Source organism: Taurulus bubalis, assembly GCF_910589615.1.
Source record: "Taurulus bubalis genome assembly, chromosome: 10".
Lineage (NCBI taxonomy): Eukaryota > Metazoa > Chordata > Actinopteri > Perciformes > Cottidae > Taurulus > Taurulus bubalis.
Window position 1 is genome coordinate 15295491 of NC_136598.1, and position 22142 is coordinate 15317632.

Consider the following 22142-nt stretch of genomic DNA (forward strand, 5'->3'; position numbering starts at 1 on the left):
CTAACATGTGTTTTGGGTTGTCTTAAAAAAAAAAAAAAAAAATATATATATATATATATATATATATATATATATATATATAATCCTAATCCTTAAAACTGGTACCACACCAGAGGCGGAGGGAAGTACTGAGCAGCTTTGATTATTACTTTATCCACCACCAATGTTTATAAACACATCTAACTTCTCTTTTACTTGTTCGACCAACCTGTTGACCATTGTAACTCATATACATGCACAGATCTTCTCTCCTCTGCTCTGCCTACTCATCTTCCAACTCACCAGAGTCACCTGCCGCCTCTTAACACCACACCTTTTTATTTTCTACCTCGCCATCCTCTCCAACCCCTCTTATCTTCAGAGTCCCTTAGCTTTGGTGACAGGTAGTCTGGGCTTGGTCTGGCTGTCATAAGCTAGATGGCACAACATGATGCCCCCTGAGGGGGTACTAAGTTCTGACACCTCTATTAACCTTCAGGAAACCTCCATCCCCACTCCCACCACCCCCTTCCTCTCCGTCTTACTCTTCCTCATGTCCCCTGTCTACTGTTCCCCAGGCAGTAAAAAACAGCTTTTTCCCTGGAGCAAAAAGCCAAATAACAAATACCTGGATTTTTCTCTCCTCCTAACCTGGTGCATTTCAATATGCCATGGATTTCCATCTCACTTTCTCAATTCCAATGCTGTCGCTTTTGAATCCAGTATTCATACAAGGACATGTATGTCAGGAATAGCATATGTCCCATGCAAAATGCATGGTTTTGTGCAATGATGCATAGCTAAATGGTGGGAATGAACAAATGGCAACAGCTTTCTCATGTCAATCAGCCGGAATAATGGGAGTTGATGAAAGCTAAGTGAGGCGGATTAAATCGGATGTAAACATATTTGATTAACAGATGCCCTTTTTACCTTGACAATGATTCAATGAATCATTTTGTGTTGTTTCAAGTGAATTATGGCAGATCATGGCAGAACATGACAGCTCTCATCTAAATCAGCTGCATTCAACCAATAATCTCTGTCTGTCTGTCTCCCTCTTCTCATTTTGCACTGCAGGAATTCTCTTTACTCCGACTGGATGACGTGGTGGACCAACGAGTCAACATAGTCGGTTTTTCAGTCTTCAACAAAACTCATCCCTTCTTCCAGGATTTTGTGTTAAGCCTCAACCGCTCCTGGCAAGAGAACTGTGACCATGCTCCCTTCGCTGGCACCCCAGTTAGTACTCATACACACCATATCACACACAGAAAAGACCAATGTTACTACTCATGCGAATAATGGATGACCAACATTTGTTATTTATTTTCACCAAACAGAGTTTTTCTAAAGTAATATTCTTCCAGTGTATATCAAACTCCTCCACTAAAATATTGAAGTAACATCAAGATACATAAGTGCCTCTGACATATACAGGGATGACATTTATCCAGTTAACGGTTGTATTGCTGCGGGCAGTTGTTGTTTCCCAGATAACTCATTAGCAGTGTTTGCCACCTTGCTTATTGCATTCATAATGGCATTCTCCTTGTTAAATTTGGTTCAGAGGAAATGCAATGCAAAGGGCCAGCGTCCCTCTGGAAGAAATGGCACTCATACTTTTTGTATTCTCAGCATAACTCTGTCATACTTATTTTACGAGATAGGCTTATCAGAGTTTTCTAGGACCAGTTCAGAAAATAAATGCCGTAAATGACCTGCATAAACTTGATGAGAGCCAACTATTCGTAAATGAGCGCTTGTTTACAAGGCCAACATTTATTACCTCACTCCCCAACCATCCCTTTCAAAGCTAAACTCTCTCACCCATTTGTCCAGAAGTGTCACTCATAAGAATTGCATCTGAGAGTAACAAGAAGAACATCACCAGTTATTAGATTGAATTCCTGCTCACAATGTGCAGTAAAGAAAATGTATTATCTCTCCACTGTATTATTTCTTACACATACACATTATATATTATCAGTATTTAATATATATATATATATATATATATATATATATATATATATATATATATATATATATATATATATATACATTGATTCATATATATATATATATAGTAAGGACAAGATGGGAAACGTCTTCAAATTGGTTACATTTGAAATTGTATTGTCTCTTTCTTTTTAAAACATGATGTAAATAAATAGAAATGACTGCCAACAAATACAATGAGAACCAACAAAAACAACACATCTAGATGCAAACAGTGTATATTTTCATAAGGGCTTGACCTAGACATTCAGAAAGGGAATAATGAATGAATTCCTCTGCAGTTAAAAGAAGGGGGAAAGAGGTTAAGAATAGTTTTTAAACGCAGCGTAAAAAAAAAAGTGTTTTGCACACAGCAGGTTGCTCAGATACTTCTGAGCCTGCGGCAATTAGGACTTTTGACTAATTAGTTAATAACTAGAGAGAATAAAGGCTGATGAAGGCAGAGCAAGAAAGTGATTAACTCATTTAGACATGCATATAGATAATATGCTGTCTTTTCATTAACAGTAATTAGGTCTGGAGGAAATGTAACCGGGGTTCATACATACCATAAATGCATACAAGTGACCTCTTTACGTGGGTAGAGCTGAGAATTTTAATGCGTTCAAAGATAAAGACATGCACCATGCTAACAGGTCACCCGAGAAAAGGCAACCATGTGGCATTTAATTAGGTTCACAGGAAAAACGTTTTTTAAGGGAAGCAAATAATTGTAGGACAAATTCTGCTGCCTGTAAATATCTTGCAATTGTGTGAAGCTATTTATATTCTCAAACTAGCATCGTGGAAAGTAACCACATAGACGCACAGATCTTAATGAGACTCGAACATCAGTTACACAAGATATATCTGTATTTGTAGAGAGTATCAAATAAAACCAAAGTTTGAAAGATACAATAAAACATTTTGTAAAAACAGGCCTGACAAATGGAGTACACCCGAAGACTACAGATCCCTGACAGTCTGTTTTTATGAAACTACAAAAAATAAAAACACCAGGGAGATCAACTTTAAGAGTACAAACCTTCTCCTTAACATTTATAGATTTAGACTGAGAGACCTAACACAGCAACTTGTTCCTTTTATTCTGGAGTTGTCGTTGGCTCATGAACAATGGCTTCTGTTGCATTCAAAGTTGTGTGATGTGTTTTTTGCATCATCAGCTTAGACACTCAACTTTGACGCTGATTTCAACAACCTGCCCCATATAAGCTAATGTTCTACTATTTGTGATGAGATACAAACAAAAGTTACAAAAGATTACGAGTCATGTAATATTAACTTTCTGAACCACCTACTCATACAGAGAATGATAGTGAGCGAAGAAAGACAGACTTTGAGAGTGAAACGACGATGTGCAAATGCCCCAGCATTATTTGTCATTCCCTTTTTAATGCTGATTAACGACCACCAAGACATTATTCCCATATGTCAAACCGAAAATGCATCGCCTCGTGGTTGTAATGACTTCACCGGCTGTTTGTGTACACCATATTGCTCTTAATGTGCAACCCACCAATTATGTTAGCTAATTCAAGGTTGCAATACATCACAGGTTTGCAGTTTAATGGCCAGTGGTAGCTGTCTTTGGTCTCCAAATTTTACTATGCATCACAATCCCTCCCTGCATCAATATCCACCAAATATCAGATAAATGTAATTTCTCTTTCCATTACACAAATGTATCCCACTGAATCTCAGACTCTGCCCGAGCTTCTAATGCAGGGCGTCATGTATTTTAATCAAATGGACATCGCAGGATGTCGCGGTAGTGACGAGTAGGCTGTTTGGATAGGGGTGATGAGAGGAAAAGCTGCCTCTCCCAGTGTGCCCTCGCTGAGAGAAGCAGGCAGTAATTGGAATGGTCAGGGTGTGCCAGCTTCATTGGGGATAAGAGTGGGAAGGACAGCGTCTCTCCGAGAGACAGAGAATGAGAGAGAGAGAACGAGCGAGAGAGAGAGAGAGAGGGGTGATTTTCAACGCTGTCAGCAGATCAGAGTCTTTCTAATGATCTAATGGAATAATCTCATAACCACTCTGGGGATGGGTTTAACCCCTCACTGACCGCTAACCACTGACACGTTACACTGGCAGTTTGTGTGCTTTGAGCGTTCGCAGCTTTGTGTGTGTGCGTGTCAGTGTGTGAATGTATAATGTATTCACCTTCCTGCCTCCCTCTTCCTCTGCAGCTCTCCTCCGCTCTGCTCTTTGATGCGGTGTACGCTGTGGTGGCAGCAGTCCAGGAGTTGAACCGTAGCCAGAATGTTGGCGCCACTCAGCTCTCCTGCAAGTCATCCAAGATCTGGGAGCACGGCACTAGTCTCATGAATTACCTGAGGATGGTAAGATTGCCTCTGCTGGTCATCAGGAAAAAAAAACAATCGGCCTGACCCCTGCTCTAGTTTGACATTCGGGCAAATATGGTTATTTGCTTTCTTGAGTTAGATGAGCTCATCTCCTCCCTTGTCTGCACGGTAAATATAAAGCTGCAGCCAGTAGCTGGTTAGTCTAGTTTAGCATAAATACTGGAGGGTGAAACAACTCACCTGGCTCTTTCCAAAGACAACAAAAAACACAAATTGTTCTATATTTTTGTAAGTATTATACAAATGTGCTGGTAGGTGGATTTTGTTATACTTGGACAGAGCCTGGCAGAGTCAGGAACTAACGGATTACATGCCATCAGGATTACATAATCAGAAGTAATTATGATCAACCCAGATTACATTTGTAAAAATGTTCAATCAGATTATAATTACATTGTCAAGGAAAACATTTTGGATCATTCCTTTAAAATAAAATGTTATGATTTATGGATCTTGATCCTTTTGTATTCATACTGAAAATGGAATATGCATTCTCCCCTTGAGTGACAAAGGTAAAGTCCACAGCATTTAATGCTTTTAGATATTTAAAGAGAAAAGAATAATTAGTGGGGGCTCAAAACTGCATAAATTCATTTTGTATAAGGTGCAATGCGTTTGATTTTGAAGTAACCAAAAAGCATTCAGATTAGATTACATTCAATTCAAATTTTCCTAAATTTAAGATGTTTTGTGTGTGTGTATATGTGTGTGTGTGTGTGTGTGTGTGTGTGTGTGTGTGTGTGTGTGTGTGTGTGTGTGTGTGTGCGTGTGTGTGTGTGTGTGTGTGTGAGTATCCGTGAATTTGTGTAGGCTGCTTTCTGTGTGTGTTTCTGTTTTCTGAAAAAGCATTAAATAATGCCAGACAGCCAAGCTTGTTGAGATCTTCATTATGTTGTTAGTTATGTTATTAAGTACGATGCGTATTTATTGACTGTTTTAGAGCCAAGATATTCACTGACTGCTCATAATGATGTGTAGTCTGTGTTTCATCTTCTTTAGAGATGTGCTCCCTATCTACTAGGTCAGTTTATCTCATCACTGCATTATACTGACAGACAAACGAGAAGCAGAGATGAGCTGTCAGTGAATCAAAATGAAATGAAAATGACTAAGTGATTGGGCTATCAAAAATACTTAAACGTGACATGTATTCAAAATCAGACTGTTTGTCTTTATGACTAATGGCTCATCTGTTTTCCCGTAAATCAAAGATATTACAGCTTTGTCTTCATATCATTATCTAAACTAAACATGACATATTTAAGAAAGCTGAAACTGAGCCAGTACTAATGTAGCCTCCAGGTATATCCATAATATGTGCTGCTGAGAAGAAAGAAGGCATGCTTTCTTGGTGAGATCTTTTAAACGTGTTGCTGTCTCTGTGTTGGATAGGTAGAATTGGACGGTCTAACGGGCCACATTGAATTCAACAGCAAAGGCCAGCGGTCTAACTACGCCCTGAGGATCATGCAGAACAGCAAGGAGGGCCTAAGGCAGGTAATGTAACTCTCAAATCTCATGTTGGTACTATCTGCCTTCGACATAATCACATGCTATGGATTCAGCATCACACAACCTTGCTAGAGCATAAAGTACAATTATTATTATAAATAGTGTGGTATATAAGAAGTAATCTCGATAAACAGTTTCTGAATTCACATGTAAAAACTTCATAGATTTTGCCACAAGTGCTGATATCCGTTTGTAGTCTGAGTAGGATTGAGCAATCATGTTTGAGCAGTCTTTGGTTGAATGAATGTAAACGATCAGTGCAAAGAGCAAAAAAAGGCGGAATGCATTGGTCGTAATGCAATCTGACAATTAATGAGCTTTTTAATGGTTTAAAATGAGCTTGTAAACTGACTTGAGAAACAATCAGGTCATGCACGTCATCTTTCAACTCCAAATCCAGTCTCCCATCTAAAGTTGCTTTTAAACAATGCGCAGCACACAGAAAAGGAAGTCCAGGCCCGGAAATATAACCCTCACCATCAGAGGCATATTCGTTGTCTGGCCGATAGTCAATCGGTTCTGAGCTTGTTTCAAAAGTGACACACAACGATTCCTCCATTTTCTCTTCAGATAGACACCGGCCATCATACATACCTGTTACTGCTCAACACAGAGCTCTACTGAGCCGTCTTGACCTCAGTAGGGCACTATTTCTGGTGTTCCAGGTGTCTTCATAGCAGTGAGGTAACTCAATCTGGATTGTACAGCAGGGAGACGTGATAACACTTGATCAACTGACATCTTCCCCATTATCCTGCGAGCAGAAGCGTCAAAGTGCCAGAGGACAATATTAGGGATGCCTCGTTGAAGGTGCTCAGAAGTCTATTTTATGGAGAAATAGTTTAGGTTCAAACAGAACTCAGTAGATGTTGGCTTTGCTGCTGCTGCTTTGCACTGCTTCTACAGATAAGTCTCTGTAACTTTGGATCAACATTAGATACATATTTGAGGTTGTGATTCTTTACAATAAAAAAACAATTAGCACTAAATTACTATAATATATCAGCAGGGTTGCGTGGGTGGTGTTGATCAATACCAGTCACTCCAGTATTTCCTCAGTGGATGCTCTTGGATTTCAAGCTTCCTTGTTGTGCTCTTTCTTTTTTGATAAAAATACTCTCTCTGCACCACAGGAAATTTTAGTCTGTGCCCTGAACCACCGCGCACAATCTCTGAAACTGGTCTCCCCTGACTTCTCTTTGCTTCACTTGCCTCACTCTCTTTTCACACCAGGGAACACACTTTCCAATACTGAACAGTTTCTTCTAAATTGAACACATTTACCAGGATTACAAGGACGGAAAGTAGTCAGTAATAAAATGTACGTGGCGAGGGGCTTTGAGCAGCTTCCGTCCCGTCTGTTAATGACTGTTGGTGCTCTGTGGACTGTATCAATTGCTCAGGAGTTGGTCAGATCAGAGCATGGGTTTCCAATGTTTGATGGCAAGATTCCACAAATCAAAAATACCTCTAAGGTCTGTCCGAAGACAACCTGACAGATGTTAAAAACATCAGGAATATAAGAACTAATATCCTCTTATTGTTGTTCATAACCCAATGTATTCTTATTGTGTATACCCATTGATTTATGGGATTCACCAGTATTTTATTTTAGCTTTTCACTTGTAGTCAACAGTAATCTTTCCAAGAGAATTAAAAAACATATTGTTTTTACAGTCCACTAATTGACCGTCCAATGGAAGGAAAGTTTTAAATTTGGAAAATAAGTAATTATGTGAAGAAATATTGGTCGATTTATCCCAATTAAGACTATAAAAAACCCTTGGATGACATTGCATGCATTTTGATTCTATATGGCTTACATTCTGCTTTTTGATTTTCCTCTAACTCACTCACAGATTTACTTTGTTTGAGATTATTTAACAGTATCATAATGTCCCTACTGCTGAGGTTCTTCTTCTTACAGCTTTTCATGGTGGCATCTTTCCAATTCTCTTTTTCCACAGTATTTTCACACCGCACAACCCTGCCCTTATATAGTTTTTAGGGGTTATTACCTATAATAATGATAAACAATCTGCACACACCTTCATTCGGGGTAAAATGGGATTTAATATTCAGTTTATCTGAGCTGACTTTTTAAGAGGAAAATTAAGAGGAAATATAAAATACATTTAAGAGAATGTTTCTGCATGATCGTGACAGACCTATTTCATCCATCCATTCCATTCTTTTGTAAATGGTAACCTGTAAAGCTCATCCACGGTCATCTAGTTTAATGAAAAACCACCACTCTCTTTGCAAAAAGCAATTTGACGATCAATAACCTGACCTTTAGTAACTGTAATTGTCATATTAATATCAGCGCACGTTTATCTGTTACATGTAAAACAATAGTAAAGACAGTGGTGAGTTTTTTTTCATGCATTTCATGATATCTGAATGCAGTGTGGCGGTGCTTGGCAGAACAGTTTTGGTTTCCAAAGTGAAGGGAGACACATTACACGAGCGCTCTGCGTCTGGGGTTTTGTGGCCAGTAGATGCTTGTCTATAAAGACACATAGACACACAATCACAGAGCAACATCTGCTCCTGAATACGGAAGTTCTTCCTCTTTTTTTCCGTCCCTCTCATTGTCTCTCGTCCATACAATGAAAGGATTACACCTGACTATCTGCTTGCATCTTTTCTTGTCTTATTAAGAGTGAACGGCAGAAACTATTCTGACTTATCATTTTTACACACAGTAGCTGATATGTGTGCTAGCTTTGAACAGCTTGCTCTTAAAACCCTGTTTTCTATAAATGCCAGGTCTTTTGTATTCATATTTCATCTTAAATGATGTAAAACGATAACTGTAATCCCTCAAGTTTATGCTTTTCCATAGTGCTGTACCAAATTATGCATAGGATGTTCCTTAGAAATGCCTGTCTCCCCCTGACAGCTGTGTTTTCTCTGCTGCCCTGCTGTGGTTTTCTGTCAATGCTGCATTGTGTATGATCTAAATTAATGTATCCATAATCCAACAAACATGCTCCACTCTGCTGCAGCAGATAGCCATATTTGTGCTTTCTCATCAGCATTTAAGTACGTGTTGGTTTACTATTATGGTATACAGATCATACACAGTTATTTGTCTCTGTGCTGTCAAACTGTCTGAGTTCCACACCTCTGTTTTAAAACATTTGACCCTTTCAGTTGGGATTGAGTTCCTGTCTGAGTGTGAGAAATATCTTTCCTAAGCAACACTGTGAAAAAGTCAGACAGCAGCCCATCTTCCTTTATTAACCTTGTCTGTGTCTCCCCATGTCCACTCTTTATACTGGCACTGGGCCAGTCAAGCAGAAGGATAATGCTATCAGGCCTAATGTGATGATTTCAACCAGAAGTATTATAAAGCAGCTCTTCCAGTTATGATAATGGAGAGAGGCAAGGCGTTAGACAGGGGACAGGATGGGGGTGGTGTTTGTTTTGTTAACTCACACCTCCCACATGCTGTTGGGTTGGGGCTGCTTCAGCCAGGCAGATACTAGAGGTACCAAGGTCTTGGCAGAGATGAGGAAGGTGGCTCAATGCCCACACACACACACACACACACACACACACACACACACACACACACACACACACACACAGTATATGTGTGTTAATTTGTGCTTTAGAACGTAACTACCATGAAACAATCAGAAAACATGTTTTATTCTTCTGATTTAAGGCTTTGTTCTCAAGAACACCGGCACCTCTCTTCATCCATTCTCTGTGTAGACCAGCAACCTCCATCATTTCTCTACCCTTCTTCTTGTAGCACCCACCATTCCCTCACTCAATCCCTGTGGATGCGCTATTGATCGCCTCACATCAGCTCCTCGGGCGTCCAACACTCTACAGCTAATCACTGTCAGATATGGAATCTCTCTGGCGGGCATTTTTACAAATAATAGCAGTTTCCTGCTGCGCCGTCATTTTATAGCTTTCTATTTACCAGTTTCTATCCGTCTGTCTCTCTATTTGTCTGCTTGTCAGTCTCTTTATTTACCATAGGTTGTTTTCTCCATTACTACATAATGTATAATGAGCACAAGTCATTGCATGTGCTTCTTTAATGCAACTATCAGCTTTGACAAGAGTAGGATTCCTTGTTGTGCTTGAAAGCTAAGGATTTGGGAATTGTTTTTCTTATGAAATATTTAGAATTTTACTTTTGACATAGGTGTGAACCTTGTCAAAGCCTAAATGATTATTGTAATATTGCCATTGTGACTGCCCACATTTATTATTAATGCTCTGCAATCATCATTGCATTTTGCATTTTTCACCAAAACCTTTGCAAAAATTCACAACAGTGAAAGATATGCTATAACATCATCTGAAAATGCACCATAACTATTCAACCATAAAATAAAAGTAAAATGCCGTCGCTTTAAGCTTGAAAACAACCATTTCAGATGACAATTCGTTTAGCATTCTTATTACCAGAATAGGATGTTGTAGCATTACATAATAATCTTTATTTGTTCAGTTATGGCAGGCAAAGTACATTTCCCAGCTGCTCCTGTGTTGGCAGCCATGTAGGCCAATGATGATGTATAAGAAGTTGGCATGACATTTTCCCCACGTGCTTTGGTCAAGGCTCCACTGGCACCTGAAACCAACAAAAGTCCACAGAGGAGGCAAGAGAAGCAGGTGGAGGGGGAGGGCAAGGTAAAAGAGAAATGAGGAAGGAGGATGACAGGCAGAAAGCGTGTCCCAGAGAAAAATAGGACAAAAGAAAGGACAGAGCAATAAAACTCAAAACGACATTTATGCATGTCAAATAACAGCTGGGGCTTCTTACCTTATTGTATAAGCTGTCACCACATCTAATTCATACAGCAATATGAACGTCACTCCTATTTCTTGCTGGAATGACTAATCATATTAAAGGAATAGGCTGTAATCCTCTATATCCTTTTGCTACGGCTATTCACACGCCAGTGTAATGAGCAAGATAAAGTAGACGAAGAACTATCTGGGCTTTTGTGTGCGAATGTGAACGTGTTTCTGAGTGTATATTTTCCAGATGGTGTGACCATCAACGATACGCCGTAAAACATGAAATTCCGGATATATACAGATGGATAATATATCTCCACCTGTTCCTGTGAACGCAGGCTGCATTCTCCTCTTTAGGAACATCAAAAGCAAGAGTTTCCTAACTGCTCAAATGGATTACAGCATTTTCTGTTTAGGGGATCAGAAATATGAAAGCACTTTATTGTGATGCTGCGATGTGGCAGCCGCAGGACCGCTGGCTGATCCGACATCAGTTCACATCGTGGCTGTGCCGTCCTTTGCCTGTGTGCATTCATCTGCATGCGTGCTTTTTATGTTTACACTTGTGTGTGCTGTTGGTGCCAGCCCCCGCTGCCTGCTTCTTGGCTCTGCACACTATCGCACACAAAGAGCCCACCGCCATCTATGCTTGTTTAGCAGAAGCACACGTCTTTTCCAAAACAACCACACTGCAGCCTGCCAGCCAACCGCACAACAGCAAACACCATACTGACAGAGCCGTCCAGTCTCTCTGCAGCCGCCTGGCCTCCGAGGACTGGCCCTCATTTTTCTGCATGGAGCTCATTGGAGGAAGCTGTAAAATGAGTAATTATTGCAATTTGGGGTAGGCAAGCTGTTGCCTTTTATAGTGCTAGACTCTGTTGTCCCGGGACAGAGAATGTCGTATGTGTACAGATTGTAAAGCCCTCTGAGGCTAATTTATAATTTGTGATTTTGGGTTATACAAAATAAATTGAATTGAATTGTTGTGTGACAGTGTGTGAGAGTGCAGAAGAGAGGGTGATATGAAAGCTGCATCCGTGTGTTTCTTTGTTTATTTCTGCATTTGTGCATACTACATGCACACATGTGCAAATCTGTGCATTGAAGGGGGGTCCAAACACTCTTGGCCAACTCCTGGAGAGAAGATAAATGCTAATTACGTTTTATAATGGAGGCACTTAATCAAAGCCTTGGTTTAGAATCCCCTTGAGAGAGAGAAGAAAGAGAAACAACCGAGAAAGAGAGAAATATTTGTTTTCATAAGAGGCTACAGAGCAGGGAGCAGGTTATGAGAAACTAAAAGCAGGATATGTTAGCCAGAGATGAAATAGGTCAAAGGTCGACTCCAGCATGACTCAAAGCAAATTGGTCTCATTATTGAGTCCACAGCTGCTTCGCTAATTTCACTGCTCAAGAATAGATTTGTCTTGGACATACTAGCACACTCATAATGTGGTATTGTGATGCTCGCCAGGTTGATGCCCGAGTTGAACGGTCATAGCTGTAAAAGAAAGACGCACGAAAGAATCTGAGACATTCGTTTAGTGACTGGGACTTACAGTGGTTGTGCCTGGAGGAGCGCTTTTCTTTCCCCATCTTGTTTCCTGCCATCTTCAAGTTTTTCTTCCCTGACCAGAAAACCGAAAATTTCCATCAACAAAGTTCTTGTTTTGTTATTCCTTCCACAGAAGTAATAGAAGTCCCTCCCTATGTGAATGTGCAAGCTGCCCGGCAGATTAGCTGGAAAAGAATTCCCAACCCATCCCTTTTTGTTAGGGTAGATTACATCTGCTGCAGCATTAAGAATGAATTGCCTAAATGCAAATAATTGATTAAGTTTCTAGCTCAGGTAGATAATACTCTAGCCATGCTTAACACCACAATCAGATTCATTAGGGTCTGAGACAGAGGCCCAACGGCCCCAGGAAGCCATTGTTTTGTGGGGATGATTCGTAAGGCTAAGGATGGGCTTCATTGCAACCCGAAACTCACACCATGGATGAAGTTCCTTTGATGCTCACACAATTTGGTGGAATCATTGTTCTCATACTTAGGATATATATGAAATTGGTGCCCACATTGCTGTCACATTTTTGGACACTTTTCACATTGCTTTTATCATCTCCGTCCAACCAGAAGTCGGTCATTTTTGTTTCTCATGTATTTTAAGAAAACTTTTTTTGGAACTTTTCTTTCAGGGATTTATTGGATTTGTTTCACATTTGGTTGGTATAACCTTTGGACTAATGGGATGCTACTTTGTGAAGGAATGGTCGATAACTTAAATCAGGGGTGTCAAACTCATTTTCACCCCGGGCCACATCAGCATCATGGTCGTCCTCAAAGGGCCGCTTGTAACTGTAACACTGTATACATTTAACTCCTCCCGAATATAATGTTAATTAACTGTCTTTGTATTAGATTATTGTTTATTCAAGTGTAAAAATATTTTACATGCATTTATATAAATGTAAAAATATATGTACTAAAATGTCTCTGTTACAATGACAAAAGTCCATTTAATTTAGGGTTAAGAAACCCACATTACTAAATTGTAATAAATGTACAATTATAAAAGATCAAACTTAAAATAGAAGAGAATAACAAAAACAAAGATCAAACACACGTTATTATATTAACTTTCTTCAATTCTTCTTTTTTGTCACAGTTTAGAAGGACATAACTGGTCCAACAAATAATTGTGAGCAAATAAAGACATACATGTGGTCTGAGCAGTGGTTCTGAACTGGTCTGGCTGCAGGACCCACCTTGACCCCTTAATGACAAGCTGAGATCCAATGCGAGGAACATTTTTAACTTCTCAAATTGATTTAATGATATGGTGCAGTTTAAACCTGAGAAAGTACAAAATATCACAGTATGCCAACGTGTAAACTCACGCAAGTAAAGCGTGAACGCAGCATTGCGGAGTGAGAATAGATGGCACTCCGCTGCATAAAAAATCTCCTTCAAAATAAAAGCACATTAAAAATCCCCTTCAAAATAAAAGCCCATGCAAAGGTCCGCGATTCACTGAGAACGAGTCCGCGAAGCCGTCGCGGGCGACATAAAATGACGCGGCGGGCCGGATACGGCCCGCGGGTCTTGAGTTTGACACCAGTGCCTTAAATGATGATGTCATAGGTCATAATAAAGAAAGTAGCACTTTAGTGGCACTTAAATGTCACTTACTTATAGCCCTTTGTAGTTTGGCTTTCTTGAAGAAATTGTACTTTCTTCATTCTTGTTGTTCTGAATTTGTACTCTTGGTTGAATGCACTTATTGTAAGTCGCTTTGGATAAAAGCGTCAGCTAAAGGAAATATAATGTAATGTGACAATACGCCATTTCAGGCACCGAGAGGATTCAAAAGATCCATTTCAGATTTGGTCAGCAGAATCTCAAGACCTTCTAGATTGACAAGCTTTTGTGTTTTCGTGGAGCAGTGCGGAGTTCTCGAGCACCACATATTAGACACAGGAATTGATATTGAACACCTTGAATGCAATTTCCAATATTCATGAAAATTCAGAGCCTTATCACTTCACTGTAACAACGGCTGCCACTTCCCTGAAAGGATGTTGTGTTGCGAGGGCCTGTTCATCACTGTTTGCCGCTTTAATTTGTATTACCTTGGATTGTATTACATATTTTCAGCAGCAGCCGCCACAGCTAAACCATTTGTTCATTGGCTGTAAATAAATAGGGTCCTTGGTTGCAGTACACTCTCCTCAACCTTGGATATTGATTTTTTTAATGGTGTCCTCCTCCCACACATTCTTGTCCCATGTTCTCATTTGTGTGCATTTGTATGTCCGCATTGTGAATCTTTCTGAATCTAGAAACAGTTCAATCTTCCAGACTATGCCCTAGTACACCCATTCCCATTTTCTGAATTATCATTTTAGCATTTACAGCCAAATTGCATTTTAAAATAAACTTTAGTCAGGTGTCCTTGTGTCAAGGTCCTCAGGGTGGAGCCGAGCAATAGAGGAGATCCTTTTAATACCCATTTTTTTCCCCATATCTGAGGGAACGCTGAGTGCCTGGAATATCTCAGAGACATACACACTTCAATTTGCAAGAAATGATTTGAGCTGTGTTATTTACACAAGACTTCCTCCAGTTAAAGAGTGAATGTGCTCGTTCAATTTCTTTCTCTTTTGGATTGGATTTATTTATTTCCTGTCAACGGTGCTCCTATGTTTATTACGGCAATCTGCTTTTTCCTTCCTTTCCCACCCCTTTTCTTTGCTTCCGACCCATCTCCGAGAGCACTATTACTCAAGCGGCCCCCTCTGCTATGGATGCAGATGCACTCAATTCAAATTTTCTCCGCCGCTGCAATGTTAGGGAAGACGGAGCAGGTACAACGAGGTAGAGGGGGGAGTAAAAGGGAAGAGAGGTGTGGGGCGGTGCACAGGAGGTTGACAGATTTAAGACTGCCTCCACTCTTTTTCTCTCCTTGAAGGACATTATCATAGGAGCGGGTGTAGCTCAGCACACCACAACATGACTTGGATCTCTTTCTCTGCCTCAGGCTCCAGCAGAGATGAGTACATCTTAACCAGGTCTGTTAGACGTACAGGGTCTAATACGCAGGAGCTGGTACTTGAGCTACTGCCACTAAGGTTAAAGTAAGTTTAGAGACTGAGGCGGCCCTCTGATCTCCTCCAGCTGTGCAGTTTGAACATATTTCAGTCTTTGACTTTGTGTTTGTGTGAGCTAAAGAGCCAGACCAACAGAGAGAGGAGAGTCTGTATTATATGTCTGTTTCACAGCTGTGTTATTGCAAACAATAATTACAGCAAAATCTACATCGCAGGAGGTGTACATTTTAATTAGATTGAAAGGTTCTCCAGATGGCCTCCTTAAACAAGGTGTTCTGGTGTTGTACATCAATTGTGCAAATTTAGTTTTGCCATGAATCTTTTTTTTATGCGTTTTTATCAGGGTCAGGATTATCCTGGGGAATTCATAAATGCCAGTGAAATTTAAGGAACATAACCCTGATAGTTGTCAACAAAGGAAGTATACAATACAGACTATCAAGACACTGGAATGGAACTTTTTTTTTTTTTTTGCCAGCAGGGGGAAATAAATAGAAGCCTTATGAATTCAGTGTTTATTTGTTAGTATGCAATTTCCTTTTTCAAACGAAGCTGTCGCTGAATCACAGTATCTCTGAGGATCAGATCAAGGGACTGTTCTGCCTTCTGCTCTCGTCTTGTTCTTTTTATTTTATTCAGTGTTTTATCTATTGTTATCCATGTCCCGCTAACAGTATTCAAAAGCTCATCAGGACTCCACTGTGGTTTGTTGTCAGTATGCCGCAGACGATGTGTGCTTGAATGTTGTGTTTATTTGTGTAGTTCATGTTTCCATGTTTTGCATGTCAGACTACATTAACTTCTGAGGATCTACTATCAAACACAGTTTCACCTTGTTTATGTCTATTTTCAGTCTATTTTTTAGTGCAGATTGTAGGTGCTCTTTGCCTTTCCAGCAGGGAATTTAGACTTAGGATTCATCTGCCTCTAAGCACAAATTAAAAGTGTGATTTCAGTATCATCTTTTCTATCACTTCCTCAAGCCACCTTTTGCATTCGCTTCGCTAATGTTCAGACTTCCCTAGGGTAGCTCCTTCTTTTTAGTTGCTTTAATCGCTCTTGTGTAAGTGATGCACACCGCTCCGTGTACACTGATTCGATTTGTGTATCATATTACCATGTAAAGTGTGTTTAGAAAATATATTATGATGGAGGAAATTGTTATATAAAGTTAAGTTACAACCAGATGCTCTCTTGCTAATGTCAGTAATGCTCAGTTGGATAGCGGTGGCTCAGTTTATGAACAGATTTGTCTCCAGCAGTTTATTGCACACAAAGCAGTCTCTGTTGTGAGTTGAATGTCCTGAGTGCTGCAGACAGTCCTGGAGGTCAGTGAAGCTAAGAATTTTTTAAAGAAACAACTTGTCTGCTAGCAAAAGACTCAAATCTCTTTTATTAGATTACATTTTCATTACATTCATTGGAATTCGGATAAATACTAATCACGCTGTGATAAATGTAATTCAATGTATTTCTTCTGAAATAGAATGTCTGCTCTAAGATGAATGGGTTTTGTACTGAACATAAAACCTTGTGTAAGACCAACATTTTCATGCATATACTGTATAAGCTAATACTATCTGACTTGGTGTTTTTTTTTTTTTTCACACAGTCATTTCCAGCAGGAGTGTAACAGTGCTGGAGACTATGTCAGCTGCATGATACGGATGTTGATTTAAATGTATGGGACTAGGGGGAAGCTGGGCAGCATTGCTTACAAGACATATTACTCGTCTTTTGACATATTCTCCCTCAGGCTTTTTTTCCTGCATCTTGATTCACTCAAAACTTTGAAGAAATCTTTAGCCGGTCAAAGACAAGGTCTAGCTGTAACTGCCTTCTCCTGAGTGTAGTGTATACAAAACACATCAGTGTTACAAATTCGAGGCAGAGTGGGTATGTCGGTCAAAGCAACGCATATTGAATTATAACCAAGAACTTAGCATAAGATCAAAAAAGAAAGTAATGAAATCCTATTGAATCATCATCAATCTGCTCAAAATGATCTTCCCTGTTCTAAATATGGAACTGCATATTGAAATTCATATTGACTTTGTTGAAGCAGCATCACTACCCTACACACACCGGCATCCTCTGTGTGTCTCTAGTTTTCTTCTTTGTTTGGTCTCTCAGCGACGTACAGCAGTCCCCTTTCCTCTTTTGTTTTTCTCAGTTTGCACTTTGCAGGCTGGAGATGGGGAATAGATCAAAAGCAGAATGGATGAGCTGTTTTGCAAGATCCCCCAGTCTTAACGGATTTCAAGGCTGGGTGAGACTGTGTATGGGTTGCTTGACTGGGTGTGTGTGTGTGTGTGTGTGTGTGTGTGTGTGTGTGTGTGTGTGTGTGTGTGTGTGTGTGTGTGCGTGTGTGTAATATGCATGTACATGCAAATGTATGTGTGTGCGTGAATGCCTCTGTGCCTGTGTGCCTGCAAGTTTGCCTCTGTGTCTCTGTTTTTATCAGGCTGCACAGTGCATCCTTGAAATCCTACCAAGACTATCTGTATAATGCAGCTATACAACAACCATAGATGCATTGTAATTATATAGGTATTGTTTTATTTGTTCTCTCGCATCGACGGCTTCATACTCTGACTTTGTTCTCCCAGCAGTCTAGTTAGATTCTTGATTGGACTCCCTTTTGATCACATATTCATTGTGATCATTGTTTTATTTTAATTTTATAAAGGGTCAACAAAATACATACATTTGATCTACCATACAAGCTGTACAGTTGTATACATTAGCTTGCCTCAAACGTATGCAGGGGAGTAACAGAACACAACATATTTCAGCAAATAATCACATACAATGCTATTCTGCTATTCAAATTCTAGCTAACCCCACTCACGTCCTTCCCAGAAGGATATGCAATCACCAAGTAGGTGATTGCATATATGACCTTCATGAATGCAGCCTCCCTGAATTCTGTGTAGACAGTGACATGGTATCCATTCACACAGTCCTTCATATCTGCTATATCTGCCCAAATGTTTTAGCAATTCATAAAACTTATCTTCACACTAAACTTTCAGAAGAAAAGAGACCGATTTGGGATTGGAAGAACCCCAAAGGCCTTGCTCTCCCCCCAGTGTTTAGAGTATGCCTCCACTAACATGGTTACTGGAGATGTAGACACTTGGACAGTCAGTAGTTTTGGGGTGGACAGGCTGAGCGGGGACTGTGGCTGCGAGGGCATCCATTGTGTACTGTCTGCTCAACTAGGGATGCAGCGCTTGTTCTACATGCAGCGCTGCTTTGAAGATCTGCTCTGACAGTCGAAAGACCTTTTCAACAGTTTGAGTCCCATTACTGGGATTCAATAAGCAGCGCCATTATTCACCATGAGGCCAAATAATGAGTAGACTGACTTTGTAATAAATTACCAGATCAAAAAATAACATGAGGCATTTGTGTGTGTTTTGTGTACAGAAGAAACACAGCACAAAACGCAGTATAGACTTTACGAAACAATACTTTTTAAACGTGTTACCAGGTCAACCGTTTCCCCGCTTGTTTGTCTCCAATGCCTGGGATGAGAGACTTCTTGACCAGCAGGAAATAATTGCAAGAATACCACAAGTCTGTATCGCTCCTTTTTCTTCAATCAGCCCGTGTGCTTTCCCTAATTTTCTCTTTACTGTGTGGCAGTGTCAGCCACCGCCACCTGTGTCTGTCTAGCCCCTGAAGTTTGCCTACAGCACCCTGATTAGTCTCATTCCTGTTGATGAGTCATAGCAGAGAGAACTTCTGTTATAGGAGAGCCCATTTTCCCAAACTCACTATGCAGAAATAATGGATAACAGTTACACACAGAGGCAGTGAGGCAGCAGAGTTGATGAGCTTTAAATATAACTGCCCTCTGTTTAGTTTTAACTGGGCGCTGGCTGCTGATTCAACCACTGGAAATATCCGCTGATGGGTAGAAACAGCATCTATTTTCAGCATGTTTTTCGTCATGTTGAGATGACATGATGTTGCTAAAAGAGCAATAAAAGTCCATCCTCAAAGGCCTGTGAAAGATATTTTTGCTTAACTGCAATTCCCACAGCCACAAACAGACATGCACACATGCAAGCATGCAGCCAGACACACACACACATTTCCGTTTTGACTCATTTGTACCGCTGTGACACATGAATGCTTTAGCCTCGGTGTAAATGGGCTGTATGACATTATGCTTGATAATGGTAGCTCTTGCTTCTCTCATATATGATGAATGTGTCTGTCACTACAGTCCGTGGTCCGTCACAGCACAGTCTCGCCACGCCCTATTGGATATGGCATTTTTCTGACAGGAAAATCAGCCAATCCTGACGCTTCAATGAGCAGCCTCCCTAATCTTATCCTTGTGCTGTAATTCCAGGTTGCAGAATGAACTCTGGGTAATCCCTCACAGGGAGCGTCATTCCACTTGTTGTCACTCTCCCCGACCATCTCTCTTTTTCTCTTTCTCTTTATTTTGCACTCGCATATACTCTCTCTCTCTCTCCTTCTTTCTGTCTCTCCCTCACTGTCTGTCTGTCTCTCAGTTGCTGTCTCTTTCTCTTATTCTCTGCGCCGTATGTTCTCTCTCCCTAGCTGGCTGCTCCTCATACTTTCTCATTGATTTTCTTTCCATTCGCCAGCCTCACCGCACCTACTCAGTAAGTGATTGACATTCCCCTGCATCTTTCTCTTTCTCTCGGTCTTTTCCTTTAGCTCCTCTCCTATTCCCCTCTCTCTTATTATACCTTAGTCTTCCTCCTGCCTCCCTGTTTCTCAGTGAAATAAATAGTGCACAGTACTCGTCAACAGTCTGAACTTTGTCTGAATTTGTTTCCTCGATTCAGTGGCTGTAGCCTACTGCACAGTAGTTATTTTCTGTAAATGCAGAGTGAATACCAAATTAATTATACTGCCAATGAGAAACATCAAATAACAGCCTTTTATATTGTTCACTTGTATTCAGCAATATGCAGCTTCCTCTCTCTATAATTAAAGATTATAATAGAATTTTGGGTTGTGCTGCAGTTAATAATGAGGTTTTATACAATATTTCAATGGTGTTGCTTCACCAGATTGAAAGTAATGGTCCCTTCACTTTAAAGTCTGCACAACCTACAGAATTATTACAAAATGTACTCCGATGCATATGACATATAAGATTACTGATGTTCTTTCCTGGCCGTCAAATTAATGGCAACTGTGTTGCGCTCTGATTAATATTTCATCAATTTAATTAGTTGTATATAGGTGTATCTACAACTTTTAGACACTCTGTTGTCATCGTTTCAGTCTATCTATGCTATATAATGAGTAGCTTCCCATTTTTATTGGACAAATCAATAATAAAATAAGTACTTTATGGCATAAAGTCTTGCAAAGAATAGTTACAGCATTAAAGGTTTTCAGTCTTTTTGATAAATGTCACAGTGTGTTTGCTCCCGGGCGTGCTTTCTTGCTTACATTAGCGGATGTATACGTCTTCCTTACTGTTAGGAGAAGGGACCCACGGGCAGTACAGCTCGATTATATCCCCCTCCCAGCTCAAAGAGAATTGACGGCAGGGACACCAAAGGGCCAGTTCCTCCCCCGCCAGCATCTGCTTCTTCTCCCTTCCTGCTCACAGCTCCCTCATCTCCCTCTCCGTTCTCTCTCCACCTCCTGTTCCTGGGCAGGAGTCACAATGCCACCCCATCCCATTACCCTCTCTGTCCTCCCCATGCTCAGCCCTCTGGTGACGCCTGCCCGAGCCCCGACCGAGCCACAGACTCACCCCCCCCCCCCCCCCCCCCCCCACTTCCACAGGACTGATTGTGTAATCTGATTGCTGAACACTGTATATCAGGTCCCTTTTTGGTCGCGCAACAGTATGTTCACATTCTGTTCTCCGTCGCTGTTCCTTGAGGACGTCATCAGCAGAATGAGGAGGTTGTTGTGCAGATAAACAGATGTCTATTTGTGTGAGCAAGGTGCGGTTTCTCCCAACAAGTACACCAGAGGAAATGGGAGGCAAGATCTTTTTGATCATACTCTCAAAGGAAATCTTTGATTCCGGGAGCTCTTTCTCTTCCTTTTGGTTTTTATATCACACATCAGAATTCATCATCAGTGTTCGGAGAGTGGTTAAACGGCTTTCAAACACAGGCTCTGATCAACATGAATAGGTTGTAACCGCTTGAGGATTTTTGGAAATTTAGCCTTGAAACAAACTATGACCAGGATCGGGGAGCATTGTTTACTGAAGTTTTATATATCAGACTTCAATTACGGATCTGCTAACAGCTCATCCTCTCTGGTCTCTAACCAACATGAATGTTCCCAAAGGTTTTCTACTTGTAATCAGAGAACTCATTCCAGTGACATGGATTGAATCGCACCAACAATGTACAAGGCTAAATTAGATATATAATTAGATTAGTTATATTTTCTCATATACCTCCTACATAATATGCATGATGGAAGGAGGTCGATTATTATGATACGGGATATTGCTTCTACGGGGTGGCAATGTTTACATAATGAGGTAGATTACACAGTTTGAATGTAAATCACCAAAAACAGAGTTCTATAAATTGCCATAATTGTGTTTCTCAGTGACCCAAACAAGTTGTTAGTTTGGCATATTTAATGAAATGTTGAATAACTCTTTTCCATCCCACAAAGGATGAGCTCAAGTTCTTAAAATACCCCTCATATATTAAATCTAAACCAGAGATAAATTACACCAACTAATAAAGAGACTAATTTAGCATATTATCTTGATTGATCTCGAGGTTATCTTTAGTGCAACACATAAAGTAACTGCTGTGTTTGTTATTGACATTGAAATTGCATTTTTCTGCACCAGCTGCAGAAATGAAATGATAGCTTGTGAAGCAACAATAATAAACAA

General features: G+C 40.2%; 1 protein-coding gene across 2 annotated transcripts in view; it reads left to right on the forward strand.

Annotated features, from left to right (window-relative positions):
• grik4 (glutamate receptor, ionotropic, kainate 4) overlaps nt 1-22142 on the forward strand; it is a gene marked incomplete at both ends in the record, with an annotated part of 146028 nt that overhangs the window by 90509 nt on the left and 33377 nt on the right. For both annotated transcript variants that reach the window (XM_079225464.1, XM_079225465.1), the window contains 3 exons: nt 1060-1221; nt 4191-4343; nt 5760-5864. In XM_079225464.1, the coding sequence (XP_079081590.1) occupies nt 1060-1221; nt 4191-4343; nt 5760-5864 (420 nt within the window). The remainder of the gene's footprint in view (nt 1-1059; nt 1222-4190; nt 4344-5759; nt 5865-22142) is intronic.